The sequence below is a fragment of the Myotis lucifugus genome, unplaced genomic scaffold (genome assembly GCF_000147115.1).
Source record: "Myotis lucifugus unplaced genomic scaffold, Myoluc2.0 scaffold_824, whole genome shotgun sequence".
NCBI lineage: Eukaryota > Metazoa > Chordata > Mammalia > Chiroptera > Vespertilionidae > Myotis > Myotis lucifugus.
Genome location: NW_005871872.1, coordinates 73,767 through 86,532, shown reverse-complemented (window position 1 = coordinate 86,532; position 12,766 = coordinate 73,767). Strand labels below are relative to the sequence as shown.

Sequence of the window (12,766 nt, the reverse complement as noted above, 5' to 3'; positions counted from 1 at the left end):
AGAGAATAACTTTTCAGCTTTTCACCATTGAGTATGATCGTAGCTATAGGTTTAGGAATCATTTAATAAAATTTTATAAAAGTTTTTGTTATTATCACAAAATTGGATCCAATTTGGGAATTTAAATTGTATCTACATTTTGGTATTGTAGATTTTACTATGATGAACAGCATTAAATATAAACCTTTGTGTTGATGCCTGATCAATTTTCTTTAGGAATAGTTCCTGAAAGAGATATTTTGGGTAAAAGAATAAAACAATTTAAGGCAAATATATATATATCTCCAAAATATGTCCAGAAATATTTACATTCATATGTAGCAAAGTATGTGGTTCCTATTATGAATTATTTAAATTTGACTTATTTTTATTTTAAAGTAGTTTATGATCAAGAATAAATGCAATAACTATCCCCCAAAATAAGTGGAAATATATTCTCCTCTCTGAGATCTTAAAATTTCAAATATTCAGATAACTTAGAAAGTGCAGGGAGCAGAGGACTCCAGCTCCTGCTCTGAGGGCAGTGGGAGCCCCTGGAGGCTGAGGAGAGGCGTGAAGTGAGGGAGGCCGGAGTATTCAGGCTGTGGTGTGAAGCAGAGACTGAGGGGCCCCAGTGGAATCGGGGCTCAGAGAGGGGGGTCCTGTCTTAATCAGAGTGAGATGCTGGAGGCGCGGACAGGCTGTCCAGGAAGTGTGGGCAAATGGAAGCTTGTGAGCCCATTGGACACAGAGCCTAGGACTCCCAGGTGGCCAGGGCCAAGGGACGGACACTTCAGGTTACAGACTTTAGGGTGGTTTTCCATGTTGGAGTCAAAGGTGAAGAGACTCCCAAGCAGGCATTTGAGAGGAGGCTCTGGGGTCACCAGTGATGGTGGCTGCACCCGGACTCGGCCCTGGGGAGGCAGAGGTCTCATGTGGATTCACCATCTTCCTCCAGGTCGTCATTTCTACCAACTCCTTCTGGTGTCTCTCTGTCTGCACAACAGCCCACAATGGTGAGGCCCCTGGCCTTCCATCTGCTCCACCTGCCTGTCTGCCTCGCCTTGGTCCAGCTGCTCACGCCCTGCTCAGGTAGGGACCATGTGCATTTATGTACCTGGATCAGTTACCTATAATGCCCAGTCAGAACCTTGGACTCCTTACCACACCTGGGAGGCCCATCCACACTGTACATCTATCAGAACAGAGTCCCTGTCTAGGTGTTTCTTACCCTGGTACACACCTTTACCCTCTGGCCTCCAGCTCTTTCTGATGGAGCACCCCTTTCTATTCACCAGCTGAGTTTGCTGTGATTGGACCCCCTGAGCCCATTCTGGCCATGGTGGGTGAAGATGTTGAGTTGCTTTGTCACCTGTCCCCAAAGATGAGCGCTGAGTCCATGGAGCTGATGTGGCTGCGATCTGGCCTCAGGCAGGCGGTGTGTGCATATGCAGATGGCAAGGAAGGAACAGAGATAGCAGAGTATCGAGGGAGAACGTCGATTTTAAGAGAGGACATCGCTGAGGGGAAGGCTGCTCTGCGGATTCACAAGGTCAGAACCTCTGACAGTGGAACCTACCAGTGTTATTTCCAAGATGCCGATTTCCTTGCAAAAACCCAGGTGGAGCTGAATGTTGCAGGTGAGCCTGAGTTTGTTCTGAGCTCCTTCTTCTGTGGGAACTGGGGACACAGGTTCCTAGCCCACCTCACAGACCTCTGCCTACACCCCAGCAACTGCCTCCCTCCTCCACCTCTGCTTCTCTGGGCCCTTGACATCCACAGGTTTTCCTGTAGGAAGGGCTCCTCCTGAACCAAGTGAAGACGCCCCTCCTGCAGCCACCAGGGTCTCAGCAGGGATGTGGGGTCGGGGCAGGAAGGCTGAGGAAACCTCCCCTCGTGGGGGGCACACAGTTGAGTGGGTTCAGGTGTGTTCCAGGCAGTGGACCTGGGCCCCCAGGTGCTCGCTCCTGTGGGTCCTGGGAGGCTGAGCTGCAGGGACATCACCTGTGCTGCCATGTCCTTCAACCAAGACACCAGGATCACACCTGCAGTAGAACAAGTTGAGTTTAGGACTAGTTGCAGTGAGAACACACAGTGTGGAAACATGGGGTGTCCCCATGAGGGGGTGTCAGGGAGATTTGGTATAACTTTTGGGGTGATAGGGGACCAGGGGAAGGTTTATGGAAGGAGGGCTCTGCTCTGGATCAGATGCTGTCAGGAGGGTGTGAGGTGTAACTGGTCACTCACACCTAGGACAGGGGATGATTGCTGGTTGCTGTGGTCTGGACACTGTTCATGTTTTATTTTATGTTCAGATCTGATGACTGAGAGGTTTTGTCCTGATCCATCACAGGGACAAAGCATCCTTGTCTGATGCTGCTGTTCCATGAATTTTTTTTATGTCCAACATCATATCTCTTTCTCTGGGCACAACCCTACCTTGCACAGGAAGGAAGGATGGTGGGGGTTGGGGTGGGAGGTCCTGGCTTACTTCCTGCAGGGCCTCCTCAGTCAGCTTCAATCCCTTCGGAAACCACAGCTCCTCTTAAGAAATCCCTCCATACAGGACTGGGTTCTTGCATGTCTTCAAAAGGCTTCCTCCCACACCCCACCCCCCGACCCCCTTGGGTTAAGAGTTTAGTGACTGGTGGTAACAGCTCACCATTCCTGGCCCTGGGACAGCTCTTTCCCATGTAGTCGTTCCCCTTCCACAACCACAAAAAAATAAAAATTAAAAAATTCCCTGAGTCCAAAGACCCAAAAAAGAGGCTGTAAACTCTAGATTAATGATATCAAGAGTTCACCACAGTGACTTTCATACCAGGAACAGTGTGAGCTGCAGCAATAAAATGTGCATATCCTCCCCACCACCTGGAAAAGCCTAAAGCTCACACAGGACAGGCAGGATAGATAGGGGACTGGGGCATGACCCGCCCAGATAAGGGGAATGAGTTACATGCCTGGGGCAGGTGAGGACCAGTTCCAGGAACCAGCACATCTGGGGCAGGGGGAGGGTCCAGGTGTCTCTGAGGGGATCCCCGAGATGCAGTCTCGGTTCTGGACCAGATCCAGCTGGATCTAGTTCGAGGGTCCATGAGGGTCAGGCAGTGGTCACGCCACGGAACAGTCTCCCCTGCACAGCACACGTGGTAAACAGCTCCTTAGTGAACCCTGCCTGTGTGATCTAGTGGAGTGAACCCCCATTCCTGATGGACCCTCACCAACACAGAGGCCTCCCCATGACTCAGGCTCACTCTTCCTTCCCCAGCTCTGGGCTCTGATCTTCACATTGAAATGAAGGACAATGAAGATGGACGGATCCGTGTGGAGTGCACGTCTGCAGGCTGGTATCCGCAGCCCCATGTAGAGTGGAGAGGTGAAGGGGGAGAGAGCTTGCCCGCCATGGCAGCGCCTGGGGCTGCAGATGGAGAGGGTCTGTACGCAGTCACGTCATCTGTGATCCTGGAAGGCGGCTCTGGGAAGGGGGTCTCCTGTGTCGTCAGAAACCCCCTGCTCAGCCAGGAGAAGACAGCCAGGGTCTCCATTGCAGGTGAGTGCCTGGCCCCACACTGAGCTCAGCTGTGGCCACTGGGAGAAGGAGGCCTGAGTGTCTGCTGCTGACCTGGGTCTGTGCAGTGAACATAAGGCTCAGAGCAGGGACCTGGGTGCCCTTTGCCCCTTGAAGCTGTTGATGTCACAGACATTTTCTGAGCATCTCTGCTGCCTCCACCTGGGACAGGCGATGGGGAAGGGCAAATGGTAAATATCAGCAAACACATGACAAAGTGGGGAAAGTGTGTGCAGACACGTCCTGGAGAAAGGGCTGAGCTCCTCAAAACATGAAACAGCTCAGTACAGAAATGAACGGTTCCCAGAAGGAAATACCTCGGGGAAGGGTGTCCAGTCTCACTGAGCAGGGAGACGTTCCCACCTGTGAGTTTGGCAGCAAACAAACCATGTAGTTGGTATCACTGATGGCAGGACTGTGGGGAGACAGACACTCTTAGACGTGTGTTGGTATAATTTTGTATAAATTGACACACCTTATATTGAGGGGGCGGGGGTAGAACAACTTTAATACAAACTACTTATTTATTGACCCAAAATCCCAGTTCTAGGAATTTATCTGACAGATCAGCACAGGGTTGTGTGAAATAACTGATGGACAAAATTATTATTTTTTAAAATATATTTTTATTGATTTCATAGAGAAAGGGGGAGGGAGAGAAAGAGAGGATCATCAATGATGTGAGGGAATCATGGGCTGCCACCTGATTGGGACCAAACCCACAACCCAGGCTTGTGCCTTTGACCAGAATCTTCTGTGGACCCTTCAGTCCACAGGCCAATGCTCTATTCACTGAGAAAACCGGCCAGGGCACAAAGTCATTTCTTAGAGCATCAGTTATAATAACAAAAATCAGAGACAGTTCAGATGCCACCCATGGGGACTCCTGTGCAGTGGAGGCTGCCCTGTGGGAGGAAACACAGACGTGCTCTCCACGCCGAGAGGGAAAGGTCCCCAGGACCCACGATGCACTGAGAAACGAGCTGGGGAGCAGCTTGTGTAGATGCTGCCTGTGGTGTGAGCAAGAAATATAAGATATTTATGATATATATATATATAAGAGGTTCCAGTACGGGCATTATTATTATTTCAATGTAATGCAATTTTTTAAAATTGTCTAAAGTTTTACATATGTCTCCTTTTTACCCGATTGGACCCTCCCCACCCAATACCCCAGCCATTCCCACCCCGGCCAAGCCCCCACCGCCCCAGTGTCTGTGTCCATTGGTTATGCTAATATGCATGCATACAAGTCCTTTAGTTGCTCTCTATCCCCCCACCTCCCCTGCCATTTGTCTCTGGATCTATTTTTGTTAATCAATTTTTGTTGATCATTATATCCCACATATGAGTGAGATCATGTGATATTTATCTTTCTCTGACTTGTTTATTTTGCTTAGCATAATGCTCTCCAGTTCCATCCATGCTGTTGCAAATGGTAAAAATTCCTTCTTTTTTATAGCGGCATAGTATTCCATTGTGTAGATGTACCACAGTTTTTTAATCCACTCATCTGCTGATGGGCACTTAGGTTGTTTCCAAATCTTAGCTATTGCAAATTGTGCTGCTATGAACATAGGAGTGCATATATCCTTTCTGATTGGTGTTTCTGGTTTCTTGGAATATAGTCCTAGAAGTGGGATTACTGTGTCAAATTGGAGTTCCATTTTTAACTTATTGAAGAAACTCCATACTGTCATCCATAGTGGCTGCACCAGTCTGCATTCCCACCAGCAGTGCACAAGTGTTTCTTTTTCTCCACATCCTCTCCAGCACTTGTCGTTTGTTGATTTGTTGATGATAGCCATTCTGACAGGTGTGAGATGGTACCTCATTGTTGTTTTGATTTGCATCTCTCAGATGATTAGTGACTTTGAGCATGTTTTCATATGTCTCTCGGCCTTCTGTATGTCCTCTTTTGAAAAGTGTCTACTTTAAGTCCTTTGCCCATTTTTTGATTGGATTGTTTATCTTTCTTTTGTTAAGTTGTATGAGTTCCCTATAAATTTTGGAGATTAAACCCTTCTCTGAAATAGCATTGGTAAATATCTTCTCCCATGCTGTGGGATTTCTTGTTGTTTTGTTGATGGTTTCTTTTGCTGTGCAGAAGCTTTTAATTTTGATGTAGTCCCATGTGTTTATTTTCTCCTTAGTCTCCATTGCCCTAGGAGCTGAGTCGGTAAAGATATTGCTACAACATATGTCTGCTACTTTGCTGCCTATGGAGTCTTGTAGGATTTTTATGGTTTCCCATCTTACATTTAAGTCCTTTAGCCATTTTTGTGTATGGTGTAAGTTGGTGATCTAGTTTCATTTTTTTTTTTTGCATGTATCTGACCAAATTTTCCAGCACCATTTATTGAAGAGACTGTCTTTACTCCATTGTATGCTCTTGCCTCCTTTTTCAACTATTAACTGAGCATAATGGCTTGGGTCGATTTCTGGGTTCTCTGTTCTGTTCCATTGGTCTCTATGTACTCTTCTTGTGCCAGTACCAGGCAGTTTTGAAAACTATGGCTTGGAAATATATCTTGATATCTGGTATTGTGATCTCTCCAACTTTGTTGTTCTTTCTCAGGATTGCTGTGGCTATTTGGGGTACTTTTATTTTTATTCCAGATGAATTTTTGGAGAGTTTGTTTTAGATCTTTGAAATATGCCATTGGTATTTTAATGGGGATTGCATTGAATCTGTGGATTGCTTTGGGTAGTATGGACATTTTAATGATGTTGATTCTACCAATCCATGAACATGGTATGGTGTTCCATTTGTTTATGTCTTCCTCTCTCTTTTTTTAATGTCCTGTAGTTTTCTGAGTACAGGTCTTTTACCTCCTTAGTTAATTTTATTCCTAGGTATCTTAATTTTTTTTGTTGCAATGGTAAATGGGATTGTTTTTTTAGTTTCTCTTTCTGTGTGTGTATTATTGGTTTATAAAAAGGCCATAGATTTCTGGGTGTTAATTTGTATCCTGCTACATTGCTGAATTAATTTATCAGGTGTAGTAGTCTTTTTGATGGAGTCTTTGGAGTTTTCTATGTACAGTATCATGTCATCTGGGAATAAGGACAGTTTTATTTCTTCTTTTCCAATTTGGATGCCTTTTCTTTCTCCTTCATGTCTGATCACTATGGCTAGCACTTTTAGTACTATATCGAACAGGAGTGGTGAAAGTGGGAATCCCTGTCTTATTCCTGTTCTTAGGGGAAATGAGTTTTGTTTTTGCCCATTGAGTATGATGTTGGCTGTAGGTTTGTCATGTAAGGCTTTTATTATGTTGAGGTATGATCCTTCTATTCCCACTTTGCTGAGAGTTTTTATCAAGGAAGGGTGTTGGGTTTTGTCAAATGGTTTTTCTGCATCAATTGATTTGATTATGTGATTTTTGTCTCTCAATTTGTTTATGCGATGTATCACATTTCTTGATTTGTGGATACTGTACCATCCTAGCATCCCTGGAATAAATCCCACTTGGTCATGGTGTATGATCTTTCTAATGTAATGCTTGATCTGATTTGCTAGAATTTGGTTGAGGATTTTAGCATCTTTGTTCAAGGATATTGGCCTGTAGTTCTCTTTTTTGGTGGTGTCTTTATCTGGTTTTGGAATTAGGGTAATGCTGGCTTCATAGAAAGAGCTTGGAAGTGTGCCTTCCTCTTGAATTTTTTGGAATAGTTTGAGGAGGATAGGTTTTAGTTCTTCTTTGAATGCTTGGTAGAACTCCCCTGTAAAGCCGTGTGGACCAGGGCTTTTGTTTACAGGAAGATTTCTGATCAGTGCTTCAATTTCTTCAGTGCTTATCAGCCTATTCAGGTTTTTTTATTCTTCCTGATTGAGTTTTGGGAGCTTGTATTTTTCCTAAAATATGTCCATTTCATCTAGGTTGTCCATTTTGTTGGATTAGAGTTGTTTATTATATATTTTTTCATAAACCTTTGTATCTCTGTGGGATCAGTTGTTACTTCACCTCTTTCATTTTTGATTTTGTTTACTTGGGACCTCTCTCTTTGCTTCTTGGTGAGCCTGGCTACAGGTTCCTTAATCTTGTTTATCCTTTCAAAGAACCAGCTCTAGGTTTGTTTATCTTTTGTATTGTTTTTTGGTCTATATGTCATTTATTTCTACTCTGATCTTCATTATTTCCTTCCTTCTGCTTATGCTGGGCTTTTCTTGTTGCTCTCTTTCTAACTCTTTCAGGATTAGCTAATTTATTACAATTTTTTCTTGTTTTTTGATGTAGGCCTGTAGAGCTATGAACTTCCCTCTCAAGAATTGAATGCTTTCACTGTGTCCAAAGATTTTGGATTGTTGTGTTTTCATTGTCGTTTGCTGCCATGATGCTTTTTATTTCTTCTTTGATCTCTTTGGTAACCCAATCATTGTTTAATAGCATGCTATTTATCCTCCAGGTGTTTGATGTTTTTCATTGTTTTTATTGTAGTTTATTTCTAATTTTATGACATTACAATCTGAGAAGATGCTTGATATGATTTCTATCTTCTTGAATTTGAAGAGACTTTGCCTGTGCCCCAATACATGGTCTATCTTTGAAAATGACCTGTGCGCACATGAGAAAAATGTATATTCTATGGCTTTGGGATGAAATGATCTGAACATGACAATTAATTCCATCTGATCTAGGGAGTCACTTAGGATTGATGTTTCTTTGCTGATTTTCTGTTTAGTGGATTTATCCAGTGGTGTTAGTGGGGTATTAAAGTCCGCTACTATGACTGTATTGCTGTCATTCTGTTCCTTGATATCTTCCAGAAGTTTTTTTTATGTATTTGGATGCTGCTGTATTGGGTGCATATAACCAGAGTTATATCTTCTTGTTGAATTGCTCCCTTTAGTATTGTGAAGTGGCCTTCCTTATCTCTTGTTACGGCCTTCACTTTGAGGTCTAATTTGTCTGATATAAGTATTGATACCCCAGGTTTGTGGTTTTTTTTTTTGTTTTTTTTTACTTCCATTCACCTGAAAAGTCTTTTTCCATCTCTTCACCATCAGTCTGTGTGAGTCCATTGTTCTGAGGTGGGTCTCCTGTAGACACCAGATAATATGGGTCATGTTTACTTACCCATTCAGCTACCCTATGTCTTTTGATTGGGGCATTTAATCCATTTACATTTAAAGTTATTATTGATAGGTACTCTTTGTCACCATGTTATTCTTCATGCCTGTGTTCCTTCTTCCCTTACAATTTCTTCTTTTGACAGCAGACCCTTTAGCATTGCTTGCATGGCTGGTTTGGTGGTAATAAACTCCCTTAGTCCTTTTTTGTCTGTGAAGCTCCTGATTTCACCCTCAATTTTGATTGATAGCCTTGCTGGTTACATTATCCTTGGATTCAGACCCTTGCTTTGCATGACTTTGTATATTTCATTCCATTCCCTTCTGGCCTGATATGTTTCTGTTGAAAAATCAGTTGATAGTCTGATGGGAGATCCCTTGTAGGTAACTTTCTGTGTCTCTCTGGCAGCCTTTAAGATTCTTACTTTGTCATTGGTGTTTGCCAATTTAATTATAATGTGTCTTGGTGTCAGTCATATGGGTTCATCTCTGTGAGCTTCTTAGACTTGTGTGAGTTTTTCTTCCCGATATCAGGGAAGTTTTCTGTCATTATTTCTTCAAACAGGTTTCTAATCATTGCTCAGTTTCCTCTCCATTTGATACCCCTTTTATGCAGATGTTGTTTCATTTCATGTTGTTTCAAAGTTCCCTTAGGCTCTCCTCTTGGTTTTTATGTGTGTTTTTTTCCAGTTGCTCTGCTTGGGTATTTTTTCCTATCTTGTCTTCTAGCTCACTGATGCTGTCCTCTGCTTCTTCAAGTCTACTGTTGATGCTTTCTATTGTGTTCTTTATTGCAGCGATGTCATTCTTCATTTCTTTTTGGTTCTTCTTCATTTTCTCTTGATTCTTACACATATTGTTGAATTTGTCTTCCATCCTTTTCAGTGTCCTCATGACCATTGCTCTGAATTCTCTCTCTGACAAATTGCTTGCCTCCATTTCATTTACTTCCTTTCCTGGTGATTCCTCCTTTACTTTTGTACAGGGACTGTATCTTTGTCTCCCCATGTTCGCTCCTCTCAGGGTGTCTGGTTATGTAGTTCTCTCTATCCTGCATTGACTTTAAGGCACAAAATACAAGACGACAAGACACAACACACAGGGCACCAAACACAAATGGATTCACAATACCAATAAAGGTGAACATCAGAGAAACGAGAATTAGGGGAGAGAAAAGAGGGCAAAAATGATATTGAGAAAAGAAAAAATGTAAGAGAGAAAAGAAAGAGAAGAAAAAAGAAGGGGGGGGGGAATATATGTATATGGGGAGAAAACTCCAAAACACCAACAACTAATCCAAAAAATGCTAACAACAAACACCCAGAGAAGAATGTGAACAACAAATAACAACTTATCCAAAAAATACAAACAAACACCCAAACAATAAACACCCAAACAACAGACACGCAAACAGCAAACATCCAGATGAATCTGAGGAGGCTGAGCTTCTTTCTCTGTCTAGGTCTGTGGTCAGCAAACTGCGGCTCCCAAGCCACATGCGGCTCTTTGGCCCCTTGAGTGTGGCTCTTCCACAAAATACCAACTTCTGCACATGGGCCACGAAGTTTCAATCGCACTGTACATGCGTGCCCACATGTGGTATTTTGTGGAAGAGCCACACTCAAGGCTCCAAAGAGCCGCATGTGGCTCGCAAGCCGCAGTTTGCCAACCACTGGTCTAGGTGATCTCTGACCTTTCTGTCCACAGATTGTCTCACTAGCTGTGTTTAATTCTTCAATTCCGGGTGGGTGTTATTCAATGTAGCTGTTCCTTCCATCTGCTCTGTGAGAAGGTGCAGGACCCATCCATATATTTGGCCGCCATCTTGTCTCCCCCTGGACAAACTTTTTAGGTGCCCGTGGCCAGGGAGACTGGAGTCCTGGTGCTCGTGGGTTCACAGCTGAAGCAGCTGGTCCCGGGGCGCTGTGGTTGTAGGGTCCTGGGAGGTATCTGAGGTCTCCCCGGTTGAAAGTAAGGCTGGGCTTCTGATCACAGCTACTCTCCCCTTCAAGATGATGCGGCCTCTGCCAGATGGCCAGCCACTCTGGGCGAAATTTCAGCAGCAGTAGAGGCTGCCTGGCCAAGGAAGCCTGGTCCGCATGTCCCCGACAGTCCTGTGGAATATGAATTGTGCCTCACTCACAAATATAGACACTTCCCGCACATCCATGCACTCTCCTTTCGCTCTCTCACTCACTCTCTATCTTGCAGCCTGCTCTCCCACTGGCTGCCACCTTGGATTTCAAAGATGTTTATGTTTTTATTTATTTTTTTATTTTTAAAATATATTTTATTGATTTTCTACAGAGAGGAAGGGAGAGGGATAGAGAGCTAGAAACATTGATAAGAGAGAAACATCGATCAGCTGCCTCCTGCACACCCCCTACTGGGGATGTGCCCGCAACCAAGGTACATGCCCTTGACCGGAATCAAACCTGGGACCTTTCAGTCCACAGGCCGACGCTCTATCCACTGAGCCAAACCGGTTAGGGCAAAGATGTTTATGTTTTTAAAATGAATAAACTCTCACATGGCACTGATGTCATGTCAGAGACTTTAAAGCATTAATTTAATGCTCTGCCCATCAGGACCCTGAGAACAGAAGGCCTAAGTCATTGCTTCAAGGTCACAGAGCTGTTCAGGCAGAAGACCCAGAATGTGACCCCAGGCTCTCCAGTCAAAGGTCACCTTCTGAGTCAGCAGGTTAAGCCGCTGATGAGACACTGATAAATGGGAGAGGGGGAGTGGAGAGGAGACTGCAATGACTGTATGGACATTATTCTCTATTTCCATGTGAGAGCCAGACATTAGGACACTAATATATGTGACGGGAAGTGTTCTGGGAACTTTGGGAAGAGAATTGTCATTGCCCCTCTTGACCCTTCGGGCCAACGGCTGAGGCTTTCCTTCCCCAGCCCCCTTCTTCTCCAGCACGAAGCCCTGGCAAGTGGCCTTTGGGGTGACCCTTGTGGCTCTGCTGGGGCTTCTGGCTGGGTTGGTGATGTCATGGTGGCAACAGCAGAAGAGAGTCTTGGCCTTGACCCAGGAGAAGGAGAGGGAGCGAGCTGAGAAAGAAGCAGCATGGATGAAGGAGCAGCTGGAGCAAAGTGCCAAAGGTGAGACCTGGCTTCAGGTGGGTGGGACCTCTGCGCCCCAGGCCGCCCCCCACTGCACATGTCTCCCCTTCCATCCCCATGACAGCACCTTCTCTTTCTGTTTATTTCCAGAGAAACTGCAGGAGGAGCTCAGTAAGTCTCGATCCCCCACCGGGAGAGTTCTGGGGTCCCTGGTTACCCGCCACACCGACCCCTCCCTTTTCCCCTGCAGGGTGGACAAAGAAGCAGAACATGGCGCGTGAGTACCTGGACCTAGACCTGGACCTGCCTCTGAGACTCACTGCTGCAATCTGTCCAGCCCCTTCCTCACCCCTGACCTCCCAGGGGAAGGAATGAGAAGGCTGATGGGGGAGGTCGGGCAGGGTTTCCTCCCTGGAGAAAGGGGTCAGGCTCTCTCCACCAGGCTGCTCACACCCACATGTCCAGGGAACCCCAGAAAGGAGAGGGGGAGGTGGATTCATGATGTGAGTCCTCCCTCCCTGGCTCCTGTACAGAATCTACAGGCTGCTGAGAGGAAACCAGAAGGAGAGAGAACATTCTTTTCAAAAGAGGAGGGGCTGGTATCAGCTGTCCCAGATTTGTCATAACTGCTGAAAAGTAGTGTCTGAAATTTTCTCCTTCAGTCACCCAATTCTTTGTGGAAAATGGCAGGAAATCATGGAGATTGAGATCGATGGATTTCAGCAAACATATGTATAAACGTATGCACACGGCAAGCCTAGCCATGTACAGGAGTAAGACAGTCACCTCATATGCCAGGGGCATGGGATCCATGACCAGTGGGTGCCTGGCCCACGGATAGCACCACACCCTGTGTATAGGAGGTTTCTCCTTCTCACTTAAAGGAAGGCTTCTCATTGCCACACCCCAATGGCCAACGTCACTGCAATTGATGGGTCATTGTTAATAACATCAGGGGGACTTTCACACAAGCCCTGTGATGCTGAGGCAGATCTGACCACAGAGCCGGCTCCTCAGTGACTAAGTGACTCATGGGAGAAACACAGGGTGGACATGCTGGGCACAGGG

General features: G+C 45.1%; 1 protein-coding gene across 1 annotated transcript in view; it reads left to right on the top strand.

Annotated features, from left to right (window-relative positions):
- Positions 1-1,292: 1,292 nt before the first annotated feature.
- LOC102419475 (butyrophilin subfamily 3 member A3-like) overlaps positions 1,293-12,766 on the top strand; it is a 15,931-nt gene continuing 4,457 nt past the window's right edge. Inside the window, exons 1-3 of the mRNA XM_023747262.1 lie at positions 1,293-1,619; positions 11,949-11,975; positions 12,559-12,561. Coding sequence (XP_023603030.1) covers positions 1,319-1,619; positions 11,949-11,975; positions 12,559-12,561 — 331 coding nt within the window. The 5' untranslated portion in view covers positions 1,293-1,318. The remainder of the gene's footprint in view (positions 1,620-11,948; positions 11,976-12,558; positions 12,562-12,766) is intronic.